This window comes from Eptesicus fuscus, chromosome 5 (genome assembly GCF_027574615.1).
Source record: "Eptesicus fuscus isolate TK198812 chromosome 5, DD_ASM_mEF_20220401, whole genome shotgun sequence".
In the NCBI taxonomy this organism is placed as follows: domain Eukaryota; kingdom Metazoa; phylum Chordata; class Mammalia; order Chiroptera; family Vespertilionidae; genus Eptesicus; species Eptesicus fuscus.
Window position 1 is genome coordinate 20301407 of NC_072477.1, and position 26254 is coordinate 20327660.

Below are 26254 nucleotides of genomic sequence, written 5' to 3' on the forward strand. Positions count from 1 at the left end.
TTTAATGTGCACAAATTTTGTGCACCGGGCCACTAATATATATTTAGAAAGCATTTTTGAACAAAAATGGTTAACATAAATAAAACTTGTATGCTTATGGGTAAAAATCTTCAGCATCTGAAAAACTCAGCCATCCAAGATGATACTTTTCCTCAAGGGGCAGAAAGATTTTGATTCATTGATATTTATTTTTATCTTCCAATAGATTATAAGTCCTGTGAAGGTCAGATGGTTTCTCCTTTTTCTTTTTATTCTTAGTATCCAGCACTGATACTTCTTAATGGCTATGGGAGTAAAGTCTGTGTTACCCTGGATGCCAGAGCTTGGCAGAGGCCTGCTAGCTGATTTGAAATACTGATTAATGCAATTGCTGGGGGCCCTAGACCATTCCAGTGAGAGCTGCAAAGGCACAGCCTCACTACCAAGAGCGTAATGCATGCACGGTGGTCCTGGGACCTCACCCCTGTTGTCTGGAAATCACTTCATCAGGAACTCTCCCCTGACCTCGGAAAGACCTGCATGCACAAAACTATTTATTGCAGAACGGGTTGTAATTGCTTAAAACAAACACAGCTGTGCAAAATCTACACCACTGCATGTGGCCTTTCTGCACTGCCCTGACCTGATGATCGGGAAAACTCAAAGTGAGAGGGAAAAGGTGGGAGGCTCGGCAAAGAGTCCGCAAGGCGTGTTCTCTGTTTCTCATCAGTTCAACTCCGGTGATTTAAGTTATTTTATTTTTAATGTTTTTATTGATTTCAGAGAGACGAAGGGAGAGGGAGAGAGGGATAGAAACATCAATGATGAGAGAGAATCATTGATTGGCTGCCTCCTGTACGCTCCCAATGAGCATGTACCCTGACCAGGAATTGAACTGTGAACTCCTGGTTCATGGGTTGACGCTCAACCACGGAACCACACCGGCCAGGCCAACTCTAGTGATTTTAGGCTTTGGGGCAGGAGAGTCACACTCGTGTCCTATCACTCCAGGGCCTGGTGCTTTGTGAGACTGATAGGCAGGGAGTGAGTAGGGTGAGGTGGGGGTTCCTAGTGGGGATGGGAATGAAACTTTGCAGATTTTGCTGTAGAAGTCAGAATGCCAACTATGTCACTGACAGGGACAGTATTTTCAAAGTAGAACCACATCACTGTTCACACATGAAGTGACACTCCAGACACTCTAGGGCAGTGGTCGGCAAACTCCTTAGTCAACAGAGCCAAATATCAACAGTACAACGACTGAAATTTCTTTTGAGAGCCAAATTTTTTAAACTTAAACTTTTTCTAATGCCACTTCTTCAAAATAGACTCACCGAGGCCATGGTATTTTGTGAAAGAGCCGCATGAGCCTCTCGAGCCGCGGTTTGCCGACCTCTGTCCTAGGGTATCCCCTGTCCCCAAGAGCCAGATCGAGACTCGCCAAGACAGTGGGCCCACTGGGGAGCTTGGGCTTCTGTCACACACTCTAACCTGCCTTTCCAAACGGAAGAGGATTTGACTTCCTGTAAGAAGGTAGGGGAGCAACGTATCGAAGCGGAAAACTACTTTCTAGTATCCTCTGATTAACCACACGTTGGGCTTAGGCCAGACCTCAGCTTTAGGTCCATAACACAGCACAGACCCCTGATTAGAAACTGGCATTCCCCCAGGTCGGTGGGACCAGAGTGGAGAAATCAGGGCCCTCTAACCACTTGGCCCTCCACGGCAGAGAATCTGGGCCTCCCCTCTGCCGGCACAGCCCGGCCTCCCTGTCCCCCTTGCCTCCGGCCTCGGACAGGGCCCCACTCACCAAGACCCCAGTAGGCAGACGCTCTTAGCTAGCAGAAGTCCCTTTCACCAGTACTTCTCTCCTGGAAGAGGGGAAACCCGTGATTGGTGCGAAGTCATTGTCAGCCACTCCCAACAGCCACCAGCAGTTATCAATATTGGAAACTTCTGATGGGCCAGGTCAGAGGCAAATGTTGATGACATCACAAAGGAAGTTCCACTGCTGTGTTGGAATTCTGATGACATTTGAGAGGGAGGGTTTCCCCAGGCAGAATTTACCTCAACAGCATTTCCAGATAGATCTGAGGTGGGAAGCCTGTGCCGCCTCACTTCAATTCTATCTTTCCCCTGGCTGATGCCCTGCCGGATTAGGTCATTAAAACACACTTGGGTCCAGCCTGGCCGGTGTGGCTCAGTGTGAGCATTGACCTATGAACCAGGAGGTCAGATTCCCAGTCAGGGCACATGCCCCGGTTGCAGGCTCGATCCTCAGTAGGGGGCGTGCACGGGAGGGCGACCTATGATTCTCTCTCATCATTGATGTTTCTATTTCTCTCTCTCCCTTTTCCTTTCTCTCTGAAATCAAGATATTGGGGCCCTTGTGTTGATATTTTATTGGGGTTAAAGACCCACCCCAGCAGATCCTCCTGGGACAGAACATGCCTTTCCTACTGGGTTTCCTCTGGGCTCCCTGGCCAGGGTCCTGAACGCAGCTGTGTTGTGCTCATCACTGGGCGACGTTGGCAGCTGCTTTCCGTAATGAACCCCGTCTTTGCTTTATAAACTATTAACTCTGTGAAATATAATACACAAACAGAAAAGTGTATAGGAAATGAGCACTGTAATGAATACTCATAAAGCAAGCACTTGGGTAACCACTACCCAACGCAAGAAATGGAACATCATCACCAGGTATTTCCTTATTTCCCAATCACACCCCTTTCTCCCTTTCTCCTCCACCTGTCTCCCACCCAGAGATAACCCTCTCCTGACCTTAGTGGTGTTTTTCCTTCCTTCCTTTTCTTTATCATTTTATCATCCCTCATCAATATAGTTTGGTTTGGTCTGTGTGTCTTATTAATATGTTTTTATTTATTTCAGAGAGAGAAAGAGAGAGAGAGAGAGAGAGAGAGAGGACATCAGTGATGAGAGGGAATCATTGATCAGCTGCCTCCTGGTTCATGGGTTGATGCTTAACCACTGAGCCATGCTGGCTGGGCGGTTTGGTCTGTTTTTTAAGCGGACATTCATGGAAACCATCTCTGTATACTTCATGTTGGGCTTCTTTTACTCAGCATTAACTGTTAAAGATCCGGTCATGCTGTAACATGCAGTTGTTGTTTATTCATTGCTGTTGCTGTGTGGTGCGCCCTAAGCTCCCTCCTGCGCCTGGCCTCTGTCTCTGTGCCATCAGAAGGCGAGCATGAAGGCACAGTTGTAAGCTGCCTGCCTGAGGTTTGGAGGCATGCCCCAACACAAACACAGGGCCCATCGGCACAGAGGGGAGAGATTTTTTTTCTGTTCCGGATGTTTAAAGAAATCTCTATCAAATCACTAGCTGCCCACAAAGCTAACGGAACAGGGATGTCGGTGGCCACATACAACCAAAAGTGTAGATTGTACAAAATTAGCTCAGAAAAGACTTTCAACACACAACACCTGCTACTACAACAAGCAGCAACAGCAAATCCTGAAGAGGGGAAGAATCTGATTCCCACAGAGTTGCCACATTATAATATTCAAAATTTCTAGTTTTTAACAAAAAAAATTATGAGGTATTGAAAGAAACAAAAAAATATGGCCCATATACAAGAAAGGAAGTGATTAAAAGAAATTGTTCCTGAGAAGCCCAGACATTGGACTTCCTTAAAAAGATTTTAAATCAACCATTTTAAATATGCTTAAAGAGCTCAAGAAAACTGGGAGAATGATGTCTCACCAAACAGAGAACAGCAATAAAGATACAGAAATTAAAACAACAAAAAGGCCCGGCCGACGTGGTTCAGTGGTTGAGCATCGACCTATGAACCAGAAGGTCAGGGTTCGATTCCTGGTCAGGGCACATGCCCAGATTGCAGGCTCAATCCCCAGTAGGGGGCGTTCGGGAGACAGCTGATCAATGATTCTCTCTCTCATTAATGTTTCTATCTCTCCCTCTCCCTTCCTCTCTATTTCACAGAGTTAATAGTTTATATATTTTAAAAACAACAACAACAACAACAACAACAAATAGACATTCTGAAGTTGAAAAGTATAATAACTGAAATTAAAATTTCACTAGATGAGTTCAACAGCAGAATTAGGGGGCCAGGCGTGTCGGGCATCTCTCAGCTAAAGAGAGGTGGGGATCACTGTGGAGTGTGGCACTTCCTGGGGCATTTGCAGTTCCAGAACCATAATTTGGGAGGAGGGGGCATGAAAAATAAAAATGAGTGAGCCCTTGTTAAAAAATTATGAAGAATTTCATGACAGCAGAGCATTAGACCATTAGCGTCGGGTGCTTCTGTTCATGGGGGCCTATACAACTGACTACACAGGTCAGAGGTTCCCAGGCTAGGGCAAGTGGGGGAAGGGCTACTAGAAACTTAGTCAAAGAGAGTGGGGTGCCTGTGAGGGGAGGGACTGGCATCCCATCTCTCAGCTTGGTACCTGAGGACAGGCCAACCAGTCCTGTGTCTTACAGGAAGGAGGTTGGGAAGGAGAAAGGGCCGAACCAGGGACAGTGGAGGTGACCTGTGTGCCTCCATGTGTCATTTGTCCAGGGGAGGGTGCAGGCGTTTCCTGTGGCTCAGGTAAATCCTGGGGAGGTAGCTGGGGAAGGGATTACAGTGGTGGGCCTCTGGGGTTCACGTTGCCAGGGTGTATTGGGAATAGTCTAGCCAGAGAAGCCCTTTCCCAAGAGAACTCAACCCCTCACTCCACTTGGAAGCCTGTCCCCCAAGAGACACTGATCACAGGAAGGGTTGGCCAAGAGTCTAGGCCTGTGGCTGCTCCCCTCTAGCTCTCATTTCCCTCTTACCTCCCCACCCCCATCCCGAGGTCAAACCCTGGAGGTGAAAGCACTCTGATGGGGGAGGGAGAGAAACCAGCCCCCTTCCTAGCCTTGCTTGGCACAGGGTGGGGTGGGGGGCCAAAGGGGACTTGCCCTACATTTGCATATGATGTTTAACTTTTAAATTGGCCTGGACTCACATGGATTCTTAATAACTGAAAAAAAAACAACAACAACTGGGAAATCTGATCAGAAAACTGAGAATCTACCAGGAATATTGTTCAGGGCCAGGAGAAGAGATTTGACCACGCATAGTTGAAGGCTGAGATTAGAGACAGAGCAGAAACATTTCCTGTTTGAATCCTGTCAGATTCAGACTTTTCCATAAACAGGTCCATATGAATAGAAACATGTCCAGAAGGGTGTAAAGCCAGGTGTTAGACAAGAGTCAGGTGCTGGAGTTTTGTTCTATGACAAAGAGGGATTTTTAGTGGAAGGAATCATGATGTCCCCCACGCAGCGTGCCCTCTGAGTCTCTAGCCCATCCAGAGCCTTGTCACAGGCAGACCCACCCCATGGACCCAGCACCCACCCAGCTCTGGCAGACAACTCCGTCCTCAGCCTCCTCACCCTGTACCCCCAGAGTATAAACCTCTCTGGGCACAGGGACCCAGCCTCCCTCGTCTCTGTACCCCACAGCACTAGTCTCATCAAAGTCAAAGCACCCCTCAGAGCCAGGAAGCTTCTATCACCTCCAGGGGTCATATTGGGGTGATGACAGGGGAACTGGACCAGGGGGCAGGTGCAGGATGAGGAGGGAAATGGAGAAGGGCAAGTACGGTGGCCAGCTTGTCCCCCAGGACTGTCTGTCATCCTGGGCCATCCAAGATGGTGGTCCTAGGGGCAGGGACAGGACTGGACAGTGGGTAAGAAATGGCAGCTGGGGGAGGGGACAGCTGGGGGGGGCGGCTGGGGGGGGGGCGGCGGGCAGCAGGAGCAGCCTTCCCTTTGTATCCCTGCCTTTTACATTTGATAGAGAACAAAGCCTCACTCTGCTGGGAGGGGCTCCTTCTCCTCAAGCTGGGAGGGTGGTGTGTGTGTGTGTGTGTGTGTGTGTGTGTGTGTGGTGCAAGTAAGTCTCTCTCCCCCTTCCTCCTCTCTCTCTCTCTCTCTCTCTCTCTCTCTCTCTCTCTCTCTCTCTCACACACACACACACACACACACACACACACACACACATACAGCAGGCCTGCCCCCTCCTTCAAAGCCCCAGGGGAATGACTCAGCAGGAAAGCCAGGCCTGCTCCTCACTGGGTTCCAGTGCAGCTGCTGGGCCCCCTGACACCCCCTAACTCACTCCCCTCTCTCCTCCCTGTGGCAGCCACACTGCTGGCCAGGGGCACAGATCTCTCTGGCCCAATCACAAGGGTGTGGGACTTCCCAGGCTGAGGCCCTGCGATCTAGCTTTGGTGGCCTTGAGCAGGGGAGCTGGCAGCCTCCTGCCAGGCAGCTGGGCCCTCACTGACCCCGTTCCTGGGCTTCTCCCCTCAGGAGCTGACATTTATGGTTGGTTGGGTTGGTTGTCGTGTGCTGGGCACTGTGCCAGCGCCTCCTCACCCTTTGCGGTCCATGCTGACTGTCTCCATCTACAGATTCAGAAAGGGAGGTACAAGAGGCCAAATAAGTGTCCCAGGTCACACCTTCACACCCACTCTGACAGATGTGCAGGCCCACGTGGGCTAACATGTACACACAGACGCTCCCTAGAGAGCAATACACTTCCTAGAGGACATAGGTAGCAGCAGATAAAGCACACAGCGGCGGAAACAGCCGTGCTCACCCGGTCAGGCACAGGTGCGCCTGCATGATGGGACACCAGGCCGCCACCAAAAAGGCCGAGGCGCTCTGTGTGTGCATGGACGTGAGCAGGTGCCGCGTCGCACAGCAATGGGGCTGGGAAAGGGTTTCGGCAACCTCTCAGCAGCCTGAGCCTGGCAGACACGCACAGCACTGCAGACGGCCCGGAGGGCGCATTCACACACACAGGAACTAAAGCAGAGTGCAGAGCATGTGCCAGTGGCCTACCGTGTGTGCGTGTGAGTAAGCATGTCCTGAAATAGAGGCTGTCATCTGAGACCAGCTCTGGAAGGAGACACAATGAAGTGGTGACAACAGTTGCTGCGGGGGAGGGAACAAGAGACGGGGGGAGCAGGGGGCGGGAAGTTGACCCTGCACTGACTGCATCCCCGTGTTGTTCAGATCTCACGCTGCCTTCTGAAACGAGAAGCCATGGTTTAAAAAGCTTTACTTGCAGTGTGGGCAGCACATGTCTGATCTCAGAGCTCAGACTCTGGACCACAAGTGTGTTCTGCCTTAGAAGAATCTGAACTAAAATGTGTGTGTGTGTGTGTGTGTGTGTGTGTGTGTGTGTGTGTGTGTGTGTGTGTGTGAATGTTTGGGTGAGTGAATACAAGCATGCTGGCATGTGTGTGAGTATGTGTTTGTATGTAGGAGCAGATGGATGTATATAAGCTTTCAGAACTTCCAGCTCCTGCTCCCCAAGTCCTGATTCAGGATGTAGGCTGAGCCGGCCTTAACCCCTAACTGCCCTCCCAGCCCCCCGCTTCTCTCCCTCCTAGATTGATGAATGGAGCTGCACGGGTGGTGAGCATGCTGCCCAGACAGGCCTCCAGGTGCAGGACTCTCTGGGGGACTGGCCCTTGCAGAGGGGTGAAGTTCCCAGCATGACTCTGATCTAGAAGCCCTGGGACTGGGGCGTAGGGAGGGAGGAGCCAGGTGGTGGAATAGGGAACTAAGGGCAGGGGTATGAGCCTCCCTTGCTAAGTGGAGGAATGATTGGGGGAGTGTGGGGAGAGGGGAGAGATGGCAGAGCCTGTGTCCCTGAGATCAGGGGTTGGAGCGTGGGGAAGCAGGCCAGGAAGCATGGGGCAGGCATCTCAGGGGGGCAGCCATGGTGCCTGCAGCTTTTTCTCTCTCAAGTGTCCACCCAAAGGGCAGGCCAGGTACGTGGCTTAATGCTAACATTACAGCAAGGTCGTGTTTTCTCTCCCTGCTCCAAGCTTATCCCTGAAAAGCAGAGAGTCGGGGGGAGGAGCGGGTGGGGAGGGGGGGTGTGTGGAGACAGTCACTGCTGCAAACACTTTCTTTTTTTTTTAAAGTTTTATTGAATTTATTAGGGTGACATTGATTAATAAAATTGTATAAGTTTCTCAGGTGTACAATTCTATAACACATCATCTGTGTATTGTTTTGTGTGTTCACCACCCCAAGTCAATCTCCTTCCACCACCATTTATCCCCTCTTTACCCTCTTCTACCTCCCCCACCCCACTTTCCCTCTGGTAATCACCATACTGCTGCTTGTGTCTACAATTTTTTTTTCCTTTTTTTAATCCCTTCACTTTCTGCAAACATTTTCTTGCCCCAGACATCTCCTCTGCCATCTGGCAGCCTGCTTGAAATTCTGCCATCAGAATCTTACCTGGGACAGATAACTCATGGAGGTGGTGTAGGCTTTATGGCCAGAGAGCTATTTCCATTCCCAGAGCCGCCACCTAAGATCCAGGGGAGCAGGGCCAACGGGCTAACGGCTCTCGGGCTCCGTGGCTTCATCTGTCAAATGGGGATGGAGTACCTGAGGTGCAGGGCTGGTGTGAGGGTGCAGCGGGGAACAGTGTCAATATGCAATCCTCCCTCCCACCCTAGGGTGCCTGAGGGCTTGAGGTCCCCTTCTCCCAGGAATAGGTAATGATCAGAGAAATGAGTGTTTTAAAAGTGGGAGAGGAGAGTCAAGGTGGGCCTGAAAGGCCTCGGCCCCCAAGAGATGTCTCCTAAGCAAGAAGGAGAAGACCCGTCAGGAAAATACATTTCACAGCATCCGAGGCCTCTTTGCCCAACTCACCAAGGCAACCGCCTCCCGATCCCGCTGTGCAGCAGCTGCTGTCGCTGGGCCTCCCCCTCACTGCTCCCCTGGATTTCATTCTAGAAAGGGAGGAGGGGACAGTGCTGGGTGTGTGTGGGGGTTGTGTCAGGGGTGACAGAGTGGATGCCGCAGCTGGACCGGCAGGATCAGGACTGTGGGCAGCTGAAAGCATGGGGGTTTGCAGTACTGAATGTTGGCAATGATGATAATCACAGCCAAACACAAATGTCATTTATACTCGGAGAGCACATAACCTCATTACTGTCTTTGTATAATTATTGTTTTGTGATCTTATGGTTATTAGGTTATTTTCCTGGCTAATTTAGTCTGAGGAGACTGCTAGGCTGAGGAGCCCTCTGTAGGCAGATGGAACCTCATAGGCAAGATGTGGTAGAGAATTCGCATGGTTGCTCAATAACCATTCTCCTTTTCTTCCCCAGGAATTGGACCTACCTGGAATAAAGACAAGTTTCTCAGCTTCTTTCTTTCTATACATAGTCATATAACTAAGTTCTAACCAATGGAAGTATCATGAGTAACTCCCAGGGAGTTTCCTTAAGCAGAGAGATTATGCCCTTGCTCAGCCTTCTTTCCTGCTTTATGCTACTGGAAGGTTGACCTGATGGCTGGAGCTTGAGCAGCCATTTTGGACCATGAGGTGGAAGCTACATGCTAAGAATGATGGGGAAATGATACAGAAGGAGGCTCGGTCCTGATATCACGAAGGGCTTTGCCAGCCCTAAACTGCCACCTCCCCCATAATGATGAGAACTACACCCAAGGGATGACAGAAGAGGGTGCTAGAAAGGGTTTGGGTCTTTCCTGATACTGTAGAGCGACCATATTGGCTCTGGATTGTCTGCCTCTGGACTTCATTTAGTTGAGAGGGCAATACATGTCTACCTAACTTAAGCCACCACCACTATTGGGTTTCTTGCCACTTCACAGCCAAACCAAATTCTAGGTGAACCCATAGTGAGTTTGTTCTCTGCTTCCCTGACTTGGGCATCCCCCAGTAGGAGAGGGGCAGGGAAGACCCCAGCTAAGCCACTCTTGGTCTAGACCTTAGAGGATGTTTAAAGTGGTGGGGGTCAAAGATAATGTGGTCATTAAGTGGCCTGGGAAGTAGGAAGGAAGGGGACTGGGCAAGACTGTTTTCTCCTTAGAGTCCCATAGGAATGGGATGAGGTCTGAAGATTCAGAAACAAGATGGTGACTATGCTAACTGTATTGCTCCCCTGGGACTGTAAGCAACCAGAAGACACTGGCTCAGCCCCCAGCACACAGTAGATGCTCAATGAGTATTTGTTGACTGGCTGACTTACTATACTGGACTAAGGAGTTTGGAGCAGAGACTGAAGGGGGCCAAAGCAATCCCTGGGGATGGGGTGATGGTGGAGACCAGAAGAGAGATCCCCTAGGAGAAGATGGCTGAAGGTGGCAGATGACAAAACTGGAGTCACATAATCTACAGTACGCCCCTGCCCCAATAGTGCCGAATGCCCTCCCAGGGTCACCTGGGAAATCCCGGGCAGAGGTGCTTTCCAGCCAGCGGTGCATGGCCACGTTCAGGGCAGGGATTGTTACTGCACTTTTTCCAGAAGAGGAAACTAGGTTCCAGAATTACAAGGTCATTTGCCCAAGACCACTCACTAGGACATGCTGGACTTGGACCCAGGGCTTCTGATCACAAACATTACCTTCTTTGCAACAAAGGATGTAGTTGGAGATTTCTGGCTCTAATGGCTCTTTCCCTTGACATTCCTAGGCCAACACTAAGGCCATGGGCATCGTTTAGAAAAGCCTTGAAGTGAAGAGGAGGTGGGACAAGGCTGGGAAGTGGGTATCAGGCAACCTTTCAACAGACTGGAGGGTGGCAGACGGATGCGCCCAGCACTGCAGATCGCCCAGATAGTGCATTTGCAATGGAAAGAAGTGCCCCAAACCAAGATGCTTTACTGCCATCTACTGGAAAATTGACACAATTACCATACAAATTTGTGATTACTGAGGTTTGAAAACAATGCCCCCAGGAACTGTAAAGAGCCTACCAACTGGTTAGGCAGCCCTAGATGCACCTTCTCTTACTCGAGAGAATAAAAAATGACGGGGCCCCTGCTGCCATGTCAGCTCAAGTCCTGCCCTCATCTTTCTTGCTGTGGCTCATACAGAGGATCTGTAGCAATCTGTCTCCCATAGTTTTGTCACCCAGGCCCCTGAGGAGTCCATTCATTCTTCCTTCCACTCTGTGCACATATCCTGAATAGCTTCTATGGGCCAGGTTACATGCCAGATAGTGTGGGTACCACATGGACAGAACCTAGTCCCTACTCTTCCTGAGGTCACAGTCCAATGGAGGTCAAGGGTTATAGAAATGAAGCAGGGTATACTTGCCTGTCTGGATCAAATAAAGTATGCCTATCTGTCCTGGATGATTCGGGTCCTTCACCATGTACTAGCCGTCAGCTCTTAAACATTTTCCTAAGCCTCTGGCTCCTGGCCAGTAAGATGTGGCTAATGGACCATGAGGCAACATGCTTCGTATGATGGAGCAACAAGATGGAAAGGGTCTGGGTCCCACATTATCATGAAGCCTCTACACCAGTCCCAGACAGGTGCCTTGAAACGTCTTTAATGTGAGAGTGAAGTAAGCTTCTATCTCCTTCTGCTCCTTTCTACCCTCTGGCCCCACCTGACACTTTTGCAGGTCTGTTTATGTTAACGCTACTTCCCGTCCTACCCCACTCCCAGTCTCCAGCAAAAAGCCCTTTCTCTCTTGGCCCCTCTTCACTGAGAAAAGGTTCTGACTGGCTAATTCATGCTAAAGTGTAAAAGATCAACAACAGCATCATGCGTTACCTCTCCATAAGGAAAATGGGCTCTTTATGTCTATGTCCATGTGAGGGTTGACGGGTGAGAGACACAGAAGGAAAAACACTGGGTGAGGCTTGGGCACTGAGATCAAGTGACCTGGATTTTGTTTCTACTGCCAGCAAGCTTTACAATCTTGGCCTATCTTGTAACCACTCTGGGCCTCCACTTCCCCCTCCACAAAACAGGAGGAGTCAGCCTCTCATTAGGCAGAGCTGTTGTAAGGGTTACATAAAGTAACCAAGGCGAAGGCACCTGGCCCTCTATCAACCTGGCACATGATGGGTGTCAGTAAACATGAATCTTTGCTTCGTTGAATTCTGTTTATCCACGGCTCCCTCTAGCCTATTTTTTAAAGGTCAGGTATTGAAGTCTAATTTACATACAGTAACATCCACCCTTTTGAGGGCTGTAGTTCTATAATTGGACAAACATAGTCATGTAACCACCATCACAATCAAGGTATAGATTTCCAAATAGTTCCCTCACGCCCCTTTGTCCCCCCAAACGGTTTCTTGTTTATTCTATTTTTTAAAAATATATTTCATTGATTTTTTACAGAGAGGAAGGGAGAGGGATAGAGAGTTAGAAACATCGACGAGAGAGAAACATCTATCAGTTGCCTCCTGCACACCCCCCACCGGGGATATGCCCACAACCAAGGCACATGCCCCTGACCGGAATTGAACCCGGGACCCTTCAGTCCATAGGCCGACGCTCTATCCACTGAGTCAAACCGGTTAGGGCTCTTGTTTATTCTAATATTTGTTATTGAGCACTCACTGTATGCCAAGCTCTGGGCTGGGTCTAGATTACAAAAACGAAGATGACGGGTAAATCTGTGTCCTTGGGGGTTTAGAGTCTATCAGATACAAAGGGGCAATAAACAGGCCAACAGAGGGATGAATAAACAAAGCCATCAAAGTGGCAGTAAGTGCTATTGGACAAGCAGGGTTATTTGGCAGCTGGTAGCTGGGGGTCATTTCAGTGGAAAGGGCAGGTGCTATTGAGATGGTATCTTTGTCACTTAAAATTCACGACAAATTCTACAAGTTATAGCTCTAATTAATTGATTGATTGATTAATTACACAGACAGGGAATTCGAGGCTCAGAGAGGCTAAGGAACTTGCTCAAGGTCACACAGCCAATGAATGGAAAAACAGGTCAAAGCTTACGCCAAAAGCTCATGCTTTTTTCATCACACCACACTGCCTCTCTCCTGGGCCTCGGTCACCTCTGCTGGAACAGGGCAGGAGATGGAGGCGGGGCTGTGAGCTCTGTGTGGCCTGCTGTTCTACGACCATAACACCATTTTACAGAGTCCTCTAGACAGCCAAGGGCACTGCAGTGACCTCATTCTCCTGGCCTCCCGTCCCTCCTCCTCTAATTGAGATGTTAACCTTCCATCTTGTTCCCTCCCATCCAGGACACCTGGCATTATAGGATTCTCAAGGAGACAGCTGGTCACCCCCTGCACTTCCTATGACCTTCGACCTTGGTCATGAAGACATAAACCGAGGTGTGTCAGATGAGCGTGTACTCTCTCAGCCCCCCTTTTTCTTTCCTTTCCTCTCTTCATTTCCCTCTCCTCCCGTCTGCTCCTCCTCTTTTCCCTCCCCAGGCCTCCTCTTCCTCCCTCCTGCGTGCTTGGAGATGAAAGGGCCCGTTAATCTTGCTGCCACCACCTCTGCTAAGCGGCGCACTGGTCCACAGACACAGGCCTCCCTACCAGGACTGCCTGCGAGCTCCCTGGAAACCAGTGCTAATTGGTAAAGGATCACTTTCATTCTCCTGCAGCCTGAATGCTCCAAAGGAGGCTCTGCCAAGCCAAGCCAAGATTTCCACCCTGAGGCATCAGTCACCAGGGAGACCGCTGGGGTGACCTGTCACCCAGTGGCTGGCATTCGGACTGGCTGTTGCTACCTTGACGTGTGGGTTTGGATGATGAGTGAGCACCACTGCCCCCATCACACATACACACTCGAGCGCCACAAGCCACAAAGTGCTTGAGAGCGTTTGATTAATGTGCTGTAGGCTTACTTATTTATATCATTTTACAGAAATATCTTACATAAAGAGAGATCATGCAGGTCGTTTATCCTGAGGGAGTCGATTATATATTAGTACCTGCTTCCTTGATGCAAGTGCCATGTTCTAGAAAATGTGAGTATCAATAAGATGTTTGCATGTTAAATCACATTTTCATTTGAACGTGGGCAAGGCTTGCAAATGAACGTGCAGCAAATCTTTGAACCTCAGTTTCCTCATAAGAAAAATGGGTTTAATCACTTTTGCTCCAGCTAGCTTACGGGGCTACTGAGAGACTCATGGAATGAAATTTTAATTTTTGTGGATGTATTTTGTAAGGTTACTAAAGCACTTTATTACATCAAAGTAATGTTATTGTTAACATGAAGACATGGTTGTCCAAGTAAATTATCACCTCCCAATAGAAAATCTGCGATAACCCAATTCCCATGTACTCGATTGGCTACGATGAAAATTACACTTGTATGTTGTCCACATCCAGGCAGGCCAGACAGCGTCTCACTAAGCCTTCTGAGACGTGGGGAGCACTTTGTGGTTGCCTCTGACTTGCTATCGGCAGCAAAGGGTATCCTGTCCAAGGAGGTCTATTAAAACCTTAATTTCAGGGCACTGGTTAACCTTGAGACCCAGCCTTTATCCTCCACGCCCCCTGATCAATCTGAGATAAGAGCATGAGAATGAAGGAAAGTCCCCAGAGCCTCCTTGGGAGTGGCCCCTGGCATCTCGGCATGTTCTCCACCCCAAACTCTTGGGAAGTTACAGGGCCAGACAGACATGTGTTAGGGGCTCCCCACCACGGCAGAAGTAGCTTGCTGCATAGACCGCCTCTCTTTGTGCACAACATTTTGAGACGAAATGGAATGACTGCCACTTGGGAGGGAACTCGTTTTATTCAAATAACGCCACCAAACAGCAAGATTTACGGCACGTATTTCTGGGAAAGCGCTCGCTCGACAGCAATCAGATGCCTGTCTGTGTTACTGCCCCCTCGGGACAGCCTGCAGGTAGAGCCAGAGCCTAACTATGAGAATATATGACAAAGGCAATGGAGACTGTGGTTTATAAATTACTTTCTGATGCTGTTTGTGAAGGATGAAACTACAGTTGGTGTGGGTGGCAGCGGACTGCAAGATCAATGGCAAATGTGTCCTCACCAGACATTTCAAAGACCTTGCAACACAGCTTCTCCTCTCGGTCAAAACACTTGAACTCAGTGTCTCTTCTGGGTAAGTCATCAGGCCAGGAGAGATGAAGGAGACCCCTCAAAATACTTCCAGTACAGACCAAAAGCTCTCATTTTAGTTGGAAAGATGAGACTTTCTTGTGGATAAAGATAAGGGCCAGAGAGAGAGAGAGAGGAAGAGAAAGAAGTTAACACTATCCAGTCTCCTGCTGGGCCTGTGACATTTAAATCACATCCTCCCATCGGATCATCATCACCATAAGGAAACATCTTCATCCCACTCTATGGATGAGCATACTGAGAACAGAGAGGTTAAGTGACTTGCTCAGGTCCCACAGCTGGTAAGTGGCAAGAAAGTGTTTGTTCTTAGGCTGCCTCACTCTGATGGGGCCAGAATCAAAGCGAAGTTTTTAAATTGACCTCCCTATTGCTTTTGTCAGGGGTAAGCACCAAATTTTGAAAACCAAATAGCATGAGACTGTCCTTCCTCTTACTCAATGCACTTAAGGGGAGAGGGCTACTAACTCCAGATCTGAAGCTTTAATGTCCTTTCCTGTTGATCAACTATATTTCTAAATAAATCATTGTTCCTGTCCATCCTGCAGCCAGATCTCTGTCTCTTTCCTGGCTGAATCTTCCCTTCCCCCACTGAAATCTTCCCACATTCATTTAGCTTCTCTCTCTCTCTCTCCCTCCCCTCACACACACACACCAATTCAGACACACACCTTCCCACCACACACCCATATGCAAAATAAAATTAGAAATACCACCAGAATTTCAAGGTTTTTAGGGAACAGAGATCTTCAATCAATACAGCCCAAACCAAGCCCTCCCGGCTCCTTGCCTCCCGGGCAGGTTGAGAGGCAGGCAGAGCTTGTGAAAAGGGCCCAGACAGCCATGATCTGACACAAAGAGGCTCTAAAGGAAAAAATGCCACTTGTGCTTCACCGTGACTGCCCTGCGGCCACTGGAACTCACAGGGCTCCCAGATCCTCAGAGGCCAACACCTGGCAAACGTGTCCAAGCCGAGTTTGTTTGTTTGTTTGTTTGTTTGTTTTTGCTTATACATAAAGTTTCCTGCCCCCACCTTTTTATTGTGATGCACACTGATAGAATACAGAGAGAACAGTATCTGATGAATCAAAAATATAGGCTGAGCTGATAAGCACATGGCCCTCATTTTAAGGGATTGCTCTTGTTCTAAACAACCGGTTGAGAAAGCAAGAAACAATGATTTATTTATTATGTCTGCCTTCACCCAGAGGGGTGGAACAGGGTGAGGGTAAGGGGAGGTGAGACATGACAGCCCGGGAAACTGAAGTAGTCGTGGTGGCTCCAATACTCCTGCAGTGTTTCTAAAGCCTCTGTGTCCCTCACCCCCTTTGACACACTCTGGCCAAGTGCACCCACCCTCTTGGTGTCCCTCAGCACCCACCTCAGAATAGTGGAGTCGGGAGGGGGAAGGAATGGGAACAGGGAGATGGAACAGGATGCCAGGCAGATGCTCCTGGTTCAAGCTCTGTTGTCCTCCCTTCTCCCAAATGAGCGCCGCCCTCCCCCCCCCCTTCCCCGGGTCTCAGAGTGATGCTGGGTGTGTGTAGAGGCTGAGAGAGGGTGCATTCGTTCAAACCCAGGCTCTGCCACTTACCTGCTGTGTGACTCTGGGTATGTGGCTTAGCGTCTCTGTGTCTCAACCTCCTCATCCATACAGTGGTGATCATTGAGCTTCTGCTGAGAAGGTTAACAAAGCTGCTTTATGCTAAAGGCTTAGCACAGTGCCTGGTTCTAGAGCCCAGTAAATAGTGACACCAACTAGGAGCTAATGCTCAACTAGTGCTTACCACGGGCAGGCCCCGTTGAAGGGCTTTACGTATATTGTCATGGAATCCTCACATCTCTGTTTTACAGATGAGGAGGTGGAATCTGAAGATCGCACAGTAGTGAATGGTGGATATTCAGACCCAGGGAGACAGGCTCCAGAGGCAGGGTCTCAACCCCTCTGTGACAATGACGCTGGTCTTTATGGGTGTTGCCCCTGGCGGGCTGAATTCTAAAACCCCCAGGCTTCTCTCTGCCCCAGAGTGGAGAGCAGAGAGGGCTGTCAGCCACAGCAGAAAGGCAAGAGCAGATGATGGTGAGAGCATCCACATCAGGGCTGAATCCAGATCCCAGTTGTAACCGGTGGCTGAAGTCAGGCAGGGCGCCCCAGCCCGCTCCAAGGGAACCAGGGGAGGGGAGGGGAGCCAGTCCCCGATGCTGAAAGGGGTGGTCAGAGAGCTGCCCCCCAGAAGGGGAAGAAGGGGCTGCAGAGAGAAGCCTGGGGGGTACTCAGCTGCCAACCCCGCTGCTTCCTGGCCCCCACTCGCTGGCGCCCAAGTGGGAGGACCGCAGCTGCCCGCTCCCTCCTCCCCACACCCCCGCTACCTGCCCAGTCCCCGAAGCAAATCGTGAGAAGGCTGCGAGCCAGCGGGGCCGAGCCCACAAGTTTGCAGGCTCGGAGAGGGCGAGAGCCGGCGTCCGGGGCTCCTCTTATCGGCGACCGGAGCTCGGTGAGTTCATTTCCTCACCCCTCTGCGGCGGTGCGGCGGCGGCGGCGGCCGCGCAGGGGGCGGCTTCCCGGGCGTCCGGGAGGCGCTGGCCGAGAAGCCGGCGGCCGCCCGCGCTGCCTGCCTCGCTGGGGCTCTGGCTGTGCCGCCCTCCGCAGCGGGCGAGGCAGGCTCCAGTGCTGAACGGACAGCTCCCCGAGTCCCCGGGCGGCCCCCGCGGTCTCCGCGGTCCCCTCTCGCGCGTAGGGCCCGGGCCGTGGCCGCCCGCCGAACGCCCCCCTCTCCCCCAGCCCCAGTCCTCTGCCTTCCAGGCGCCGCGGCGCATCTGGAGGCTGCTCCCGCGCCCCCCTGGCGACCGGCGTGGGGAAGACACTTGCTTCACCGGAGCCCGGGGCCGAGGGCTCTCTCTGGGGTGGGCAGCGCCGCGGCAGCGCCCAGAAGCGCATGGTCAGAGGCAGGACCGAGCCCCCAGCGACCACCCTGGGACGTGCCTGGCACTGGGTCCCTGCCGGAGAGAGACTCGCGCTCCCCACGCGGCCGCGGGTCCCCGGGGCACTGGCACCTTCAGAGGGGACTCCAAGGTGACCAGTCGCCCAGTGGGATGGGACAGCCTGGATGGTGGCCTCCTGGCATTCGCCCATCCCGGGTGCAGCAGCCTTCCCAGAACTTTTCTCGCGCCTCGGGCTCTCCCGACTCCTTAGCCCTTGGAAAAGTTCTCTCGGGCGCCCAGAATTCCATTTCCCGGTGGCCTCCGAAGCTGGGCAGGAACCCGGGCTGGGGGTGAGGGAGGTGGAGTGGGGATGCGGGTGGGGGCTGCGCTCTGCGGCCGGCGGCCGGCCGGGGTCCATCAGCCGATCAGCGGAAAGGCTGGCCACGCATCCACTCCTGCGCCCAGGGCGAGCTTGCTGGTGCTGAAAGGGTTTCGGCGCCATCGGCGTTGTTTGGGTTTCTCGCTCCAGGAGGGCGGGAGGCGGGCGGGAAGCGGGGGAATATCATCGCCTCAAATGAAAACGCTTTTTTTGCAAAGAAATAGCCAGGGCTGCCAGCGTGGAGAGGTGGGCTGGCCAAGACCGGCTGACACAGGTATTCCGGCCGCCCCCACCTCACCCCACTAGATGCCTCAGCGGCCTGTGTGAATGTATCGATTGTTTTAATTGATTTTTTAAAAAGCCAGGTGGCAGCGGCTGCGTGTGTGCACACAGACATACACAAACACAGACTCCCAGGCACACACAGATGACATGTACAGAGTCACACACACAGTCCCTCCCTACACACACACACACACACACACACACACACACACACCAAATATCACGGACCCCCAAGCACACATACCTCCAAAGAGTCACATTACCTGTGAGGTCCCCAAGATGGGGTGGGGGCAGGGGCTGAGCAAGGGGAGGTGATGCAGGACTCCCATAATTTCCCTCGGCCCCACCCCAGTCCTTTGCCTTCTCCTCCTGGGAGGTCTGAAGGAGACACCCCAAACCTGGGCTCTTTTCCACTGCCATAACGGAGCCCAACCCCCTGCCCCTCCTTTCCTTACTAACAAGCCCCAACCTCGCTCTCCTTGTGTCTGACTCCGGGGTGCCAGGGCGCGGAAGGCCCTCAAAAACCGACGGAGCCAGCACGGGGGAGTAGAGCCTGACCCCCAGAGGCCTTGGCGGTCTCGGGGTCTCCTGCCTGCTCCACCCGGGTTAGGAAAGAGAGGAGGGGCGGTCGAGGGACAAGGATGGGAGCGTGGACTGGTGCGAAGCTGGGCCGCCAGAGGACGCCTGAGGAGCGCCCTAGGGCGCCCCCTGGACACCGCAGTAAGTTCTCCTCTCTCCCTGGGCCCCTCAGGAATGTGATCGGAGATGCTGGCCCTGAGGCTGCTCAACGTGGTGGCCCCCGCCTATTTCCTGTGCATCTCCCTGGTGACCTTCGCGCTCCAGCTCTTCCTCTTCCTGCCCAGCATGCGCGAGGACCCGGCGGCCGCGCGGCTCTGCTCGCCGGCGCTGCTCCACGGGGCACTCTTCCTGTTCCTCTCCACCAACGCCCTGGGCAACTACGTCCTGGTCATCCAGAACTCCCCCGACGACCTGGACGCCTGCCAGGGGGCCTCGGCCAGGAAGGCTCTGTGCCCCCCGCCCAGCACCCACTTCTGCCGAGTGTGCGCCAGAGTCACCCTGAAGCAGGACCATCACTGTTTCTTCACCGGCAACTGCATTGGCAGCAGGAACATGCGCAACTTCGTCCTGTTCTGCCTCTACACCTCCCTGGCCTGCCTCTACTCCATGGTGGCCGGCGTGGCCTACATCTCGGCAGTCCTTTCCATCTCCTTCGCCCACCCACTGGCCTTCCTCACGCTCCTTCCCACCTCCATCAGCCAGTTCTTCTCTGGTGAGTGGGTCTTGACAGGCAGGTTGGGCCCTACACAAAGACCCCGCCCCAACCCCAACCCCAAGTTTGCCAGATTTAGCAAAAAAAAAACAAAAACAAAAAAATCCCACAACAGGATGCCCAATTAAATTATAATTTCGGATAAACAATGCATAGCTTTTAAGTGTATAAGTACCTCCTAAATATTGCACGAGACACACTTATACTAAAAAAAAAAAATGTACTGTTACCTATCTGAAATTCAGTTTAACTGAGCATGCTGTATTTTATCTGGCAACCTCTCTCCCTACCCCAATCTCGTTCATCTCCTTTTTGCTCTCCATGGTCCGTTTGCTCATAGAGATGTGGTGATCCAGGCAGTACACCTGCTCTGTGCCAGGCGGGCTGGGTGCTGGCTCTCCTTCCATGCAGCCTGTGAGGGGCACCCAGGTTTTGACCTTCCTCTGCCTGGACCCCAATGCTGCTCATGCGTCCCCTTAAGGACTTTACTTTCCAAACATCTTGCCCACCAACAGAGTGCCAGCCAGCCCCAGCAAGAGACTAAGTTCTGCCCTCCTGCCCATTATGTTTGACCTCACCAGGTGGTTCCAGCCCGTAGATGCCTCAGAGCAGGGGGCACCTTGTTGGAGATGCAGCCATGTTTAATGGTTGCATCCTTGCACCACAGTCATGGTTCTGGTGTGGGAACTGATCCTCCAGGAGGTTCGTACAGTTCCGGGAGCCAGACATGTGGGCCTTCGAAGTGGCGCTCAGCTGGGCACCCTGGTGAGGACTGTGTATAGTGTGCCCCGAGAACAGCTCCCTGATACTTGGCCCAGAGGGACCTGTGGCAGTTCTTACCACTTTACCTGGCCTTGCGATTTGTCCCTACCTCATGTTCTTCCTCTCCATCCTACCCTGGCCTTTGACTCTGATTGACCTGGTTTTTACAATTGATAGTGTGCACACATGTGTGTATGATATGGATATCTCTGTTTCTCAGATGAACAAACTGAGGCTCGAATGGGATTAAATGGCTTGCCCACAGCAGCACAGGGAACACAGCATGTTTCCTCAGCCGCTGACCTTTCAGGGACAGGGAAAGACAGGGTGCAGCTGCTTCCACTGAGAAGCCAAGATTGTCTTGATGGGCCTGGGCTGGACAGTCATAAAATTTTTGCTCTGCTCTCAGGGGAGCCATTATTTCAGCCTTGGTTGGGGCAGCAGCCTAATCCTTCGCAGGCATAGAACTGTTGTGCCATTTGGCAGAGGGAACACAGAGACCCAGGAAGGGCCCAGCTAGGGGAGATGCCTTGAGGGCTGGTGGCTGAGCTGGGCCCGGAACTCAGCGCTCTCAGGCCTTCTGGAACCTGGCGCTGGCATAGGAGGCTGCTGGGACTGAAATAACCAGGAGGAGGGAGGGTAGGTGGGCGAGCTAGGGGGTGGAGTGTGAGCACAGGCAGGTGGAGAGATGAGGAGAGCCAGAGAACCTAATTACACTTTCTTTTCCAAGTAGTTTCCTCACATAAAAATGGATGGTTTCAAAGGAAGGATCTTGAAATGGTTTGATTTGAGATAAGCCAGGCTTAGAGGCCTATCCATATGTGCTAAGTCTGGGAGGCAGGAAAGAAAAAAAGAGGGAATCTATTTATTTGCTCTGGTGGGAGAACAGAACCAGTAAGTGCCAGATCCCATTCCAGCAGAAAGATGAGTGCCATTATCTTTTACCTCCTCACCATACCCACTAGGAAAAGAAGGCCAAGGTTTGTAATCCCAAACTCTCCCCTCTCATCTTCCTCCTTTGCCATCCTTCATTGTTTCCCTTGCACGTCCTTCTCTCCCTCCCCAGTACACTCTTCAGTGCCTCCCTCCCTATCTATTCTCCCCCTATTCTCAACCCAAGTGGTTGAGGGCACTACCTACCTCATCTGCTCAGGAGGACAGGAGGGAGTCGGAAGGCCCAAGTTGTCTGATAGATTGAGCAGTTATTTTCCAGCTGTGGTACTTGTCCTCAATGGTAGTGCTCTCCTTGACTTCTATCTGCACCAGAGCATGAGATGGTCGGGAGTGTGGGCCCTGTGAGCTAGAAGTAGAAGAGATCTTCTGGTGGCTGCTGCCCACAGGCCTTTAGCTGATGCTCAAGAGGTAGGAGGCTGGCCAGGTGCATTTTAGAAGTTGTCTTTTCTTGTGGCTTCATGGGATCAGTGTTGATTGTGTCACCTCTCTGAACCTCATTCTCCTCACCTAGGAAATGGAGATGACGCCATCTGATCTGTGTCATGACATTTGTATAAGTACACCAGCATAGGGGATGCCTCCAGAAAGTCCCGTCAAAGGGGAAGGGGATTAACGTTGGTTGAGCACCTATTATGTGCTACCCACTGTGCAGGTCTCATTTCATTCAATCCTCGCCACAGTTCTGTGAGGTAGGTATTATCATATCCATCATAAAGGCTCAGGAACAAAAAGGTTAGCAAGGTTAAGTTGCTTCGAAGCCACATAACTAGTTATGATTCCAACCCAAGATTTGGACTCAGGGTTGCTAGCCTCCAGAGCTCATATTCCTTCCCCCACACCACACTGCCTCTCTGAAGCTGCTTCTTGATGAATGAGCCACTTTGGGAGGGAGGGAGCCTCTTGTCCCTGACTGTATGTTAAAGATGCCAGGCAATGATCTGTCAAAGGAGTTATAAATGCTTGGTGGGAAGCAGGGAGGGAGAGATTGGGTGGTGTGACCATTCAGGCCTTTAGAAAAACTCTTGATTTTTCTAAAAGAAGCAGAACTATTATTAGATAGTTCAGAGAGCTGAGGCAGTCAGATTAGTCAACTTCAAACATTTCAAGAAAAAGCAGGTCACCAGAAGAGCCTTTTGTAGTTGCCACAAGGGGCCAGGAGAAGGCCACAGGATCTTTTCCGCATGCCTTGCTTTAGTGCCAGAAATAAAGCCCCTGAAAAACAGCTTCCATCAGCTCAGGCTTGTCCCCGAGGCTGAGATGCAAGGCAGGCCCGCACTTGACAGCTCTCATGTTCTCAGGTCCCAGCTCGAGGGTCGTCTTTGCCTGTCAGCATTCCCGGAGCCCAACGGGAACCCTGGTCCCTGGATCCTTCATCCTCCATGTGCTGCCTGAGCTAACCTGTGCTGACAAGAAGAAGTGGGTCAGAGGGAGGGCCAGCCCAATGTGAGCCCCGTCCCCGCTGCTGCCCCCAGCCAGCTGAGGGGCTCCTCAAAATGAGCTTTCCCTCCCCGGGCGGATGGACTTATCTGTCACCAACTTTGCAAATAGAAACCTGCTATCAAGCTCCCAGGGGCTGAGGGCAAGAGGAGGCTGCTAATGAGCAAACCCAAATCCTCCTGGTGGCTGAGTCCATCACTGCTGAGACTGGACAAGTTTTAAGAGCCCAACCTTCAGGGGTCTGGAAACTGGAGCCTGGGGAGACCAGGGAAGAGGTAGACGGGGGCCAGAGGAAGCTGGAGAAGGGAGGGATATGGTTGAGGTTTGCAGAGGTCAAGCAGGTTGTAAGGTGGGGTCTGGAGCAGGTGGTGGTGGGCTTGTCCTGCAGGAAGAGCAGCTGAGGAGGGCTTTCGAATTCTCTCCTGGGTTCACTGCCCTGGCTGCTGGGCAGGTCAAGGTAGGTGTCTCTACCATGGCTGCCAAAGTTGCAGCCCAGCTAGGACTGCAAGCCCTGGGAAGAAGGAGAAAGCATGATGGTCTAAGAGGAGTTAATGTTGAGATCTTTGGGGGTCAAGTCTCTCCAGCAGGGAGCGCTGTGCTGCGTGTGTACCAGAAAGCTGGCCACTTCGCACACTATTTTCCTGAATCGTGCCACCCTATGGAACCATTTTACAGATGAGCAAACTACAACCCAGAGAGGTTAAGGAATGTGTGTGAGACCACAGACCTGGGAGATTCAAACTTAGCGTGGACTGACCACCCCTACTCTGAAGAAGAGTGTGGGATCTCTGACTCAGATGATGTTTAAAGCCTAGTCATAGAGAGTGCTTGTTTAGAGAGGTTTACAGGAGGCCCCGCCCAAGGCAAGAGGCTGGACTAGTGACCTGGGGGGCCTCTTGCAGGCGTAGCAAGCTCTGACTGACAGGAGAGCTCTGGCCAAGTGTGCCGGTGGCCACAGTGTCCTCTTGTTAACACTAATGACTGGTCTCTTCTCTCGGTTGGAGCTCTGTGCTGCCCTGGGAGCTCGTTACTTATTCTTCTTGATGACTCGGCCCTGCTCCCCATCACGCTGTCACCTTCCCGAGCCCTCCCGAGGATGCTTCCCGCTCCATGGGAGCAGGTGCTTCAGTCTAGACAGCTGCCCAGGCGCCAGCTCCCTCTCCAGCATCCTCAGCTCACCCCTCTCTCCTCCTAGAAAAAGCCCTTCTCCCTGTTTCCAGACCAGAAAGAGAAGGCAGAGAAAGACGGGCATCTCTGGCTCACGGATGTTCGTATCTAGGCGCTGCCCAGAGAAGCTTCCTTCCCTTCTCCCCGACATCCCCAGGTCTCCCCCGGCCGTCTGCACTAAGAAAAAGTTAGGGCAACTAGTTAATCCTTCCTCTCCGTCGCTGCAGCGCTGAGATTGCTATAACATATCGCGTCAATCTCATTAATCTCCCTCCCTTCCGAGCAGCGCCTGCAGTGATGGCAGGTCCCTACGTGGCCTGGGTATAAAGCGATGCTGGTGTTTCCCCGCCCCCACCCCACCCCCTGCAGGAGCTGTCCTCGGTTCTGAAATGTTCGTCATCCTCATGCTCTACCTCTGGTTTGCCATCGGCCTGGCCTGCGCTGGCTTCTGCTGCCACCAGCTGCTGTTGATCCTCCGGGGACAGACCCGCCACCAGGTGCGGAAGGGGGTAGCGGTGAGGGCCGGGCCCTGGCGCAAGAACTTGCAGGAGGTGTTCGGGAAGCGGTGGCTGCTGGGCCTGCTGGTCCCCATGTTCAACGTCGGAGGTGAGAGCTCCAAGCAGCGGGACAAGTAGCAGGCACGCCCATCATTCCTCTCGGTGTCTTGACTCCTCCTGAACTCGAGACCATGGCACCCTTGTCTCCACCCATGACCCACTACAACCTGGGTGGGTAATGTCCTAGCAGCCACCCCTGGTCTGTGACATAGAGAACAGCACTGGCTGGTGGATCAACGACAAGGCGGGAAAATGGCCACCCAGGCATGGTTACACTCTCCATGGGCCAGCCAGGCGGGAGCTAGGAGGCCTCTGCTTTTGTTTCTTTTCCTTGGGGCCCCTGCTTTGCCCCTCTGCCCACTTTATCCACTCTCTGCCGTGTCTCATGTCATCACTGCCATCTGCTAGATCTCGTCCTCTAAGCCCCATGTTGGGAGTAGGGAATGAATTCTTGCTGCTGATATGATGCTCCCTGGGACCTGGAGTCTGGCAAAAATGTTTAAAATTACAAAGTGTTTAAAATTACCAAGTCTGCTCTGCCAACTGCCAGGGAGGTTGGGAAAGGAGGGGGAGTGTCCTCGTGCCCTCTGAGGAATTGTGGGCAGTGAGAGGGAAAAAGAACTCAGTAGCTAGCTGTCCACCCCACCCCCCACGTTGCAAGGCCCTTTCTTTGGGATGCAGCAGCCAATGGCCTGGGATTTCTTTTCCAGCTGCTGTCCCCTGTGCAACCTACTCCAGCTGGCCACCCAGCCCAGTCCAGGACCTGGATGGATGCTTTCTTTCCCTGGCACTCTTCCAGTTTTTGCTAGATGCTGGGAAAGGAAGGAGAAGGGAGAAGGGAAGGGGACATACTTATAAATGAGAGGCACGTGACTACATAAACATATAGAAGGGTGTGTGTGTGTGTGTGTGTGAGAGAGAGAGAGAGAGAGAGAGAGAGAGAGAGAGAGAGAGCACTTAGGGGAGAAGAAAGAGGGTGACATAGAGGCTGAGTGCTGGGATATATGAAGAATGAGAATGAGAGAAGGAAATGGGTTCAGTTCATCCCCGTATAAAGGACATTCTGGCAGCTAAAGCTGTTCAACGTTAGGGTGGCTTCCTGGGGAGGTAGTGAGTGCCCCAAACTGGAGGTATTCCAGCAGAGACTAGGCAGTCATCTAGCAGGCACGCCGGGAAAGAATCTCTGCACAGGCTTAAGGAAGGAAACATCTCTCCCCACCCAAGATTCTGGTGCCCGCTTTGTGATCGCCAGGCCCAATGATCTGTAGAGAGTTATCTGTTTTCATGGAGGGTGTATGGGCATGGAGGCATTTTAAAATTATGATGCAAACTTTTAGGATCCCACCCAGCCACCAAGGAGAGAGTCTCTGGAGAGACAGATCTACCTGGGTGCTAATGCTAGTTAAGGCAGTTGGCATTTGAGGACAGGGAGACGGAGCAGTTCAGGGGCAGGTGGGGTCAGTGGTGGGGAGAGCTTGAAGGCCATGCTCAACTCGGAAGGGGAGATTGGGAGAGTTGAGGCTGTGGAATGAGGAGACCAGAATATAGGGGTGCAATTGCCAGACCAGCGTGGTTATCTGACTGGATCTGAATAAGGGCATGGCTGTGTGTTTTGGAACCCAGAGGACCAGACCCCTG

The 26254-nt window shown here is 51.9% G+C and overlaps 1 protein-coding gene across 1 annotated transcript; it reads left to right on the top strand.

Annotated features, from left to right (window-relative positions):
- The first annotated feature begins 19213 nt into the window (after positions 1–19213).
- ZDHHC22 (zinc finger DHHC-type palmitoyltransferase 22) lies at positions 19214–24694 on the top strand. The gene is made up of 2 exons (XM_008138796.3): positions 19214–19739; positions 24429–24694. The coding sequence occupies exons 1-2, from the start codon at positions 19214–19216 to the stop codon at positions 24692–24694; spliced, it is 792 nt and encodes a 263-aa protein (XP_008137018.1).
- Positions 24695–26254: the final 1560 nt, after the last annotated feature.

What these genes read in the sequence shown, in the direction of transcription:
- ZDHHC22 (XM_008138796.3), top strand. Translation starts at nt 19,214, where the DNA reads ATGCTGGCCCTGAGGCTGCTCAACGTGGTGGCCCCCGCCTATTTCCTG. An exon ending in CATCAGCCAGTTCTTCTCTG is followed by an intron (nt 19,740 to 24,428) that starts GTGAGTGGGTCT and finishes CACCCCCTGCAG; the next exon opens with GAGCTGTCCTCGGTTCTGAA.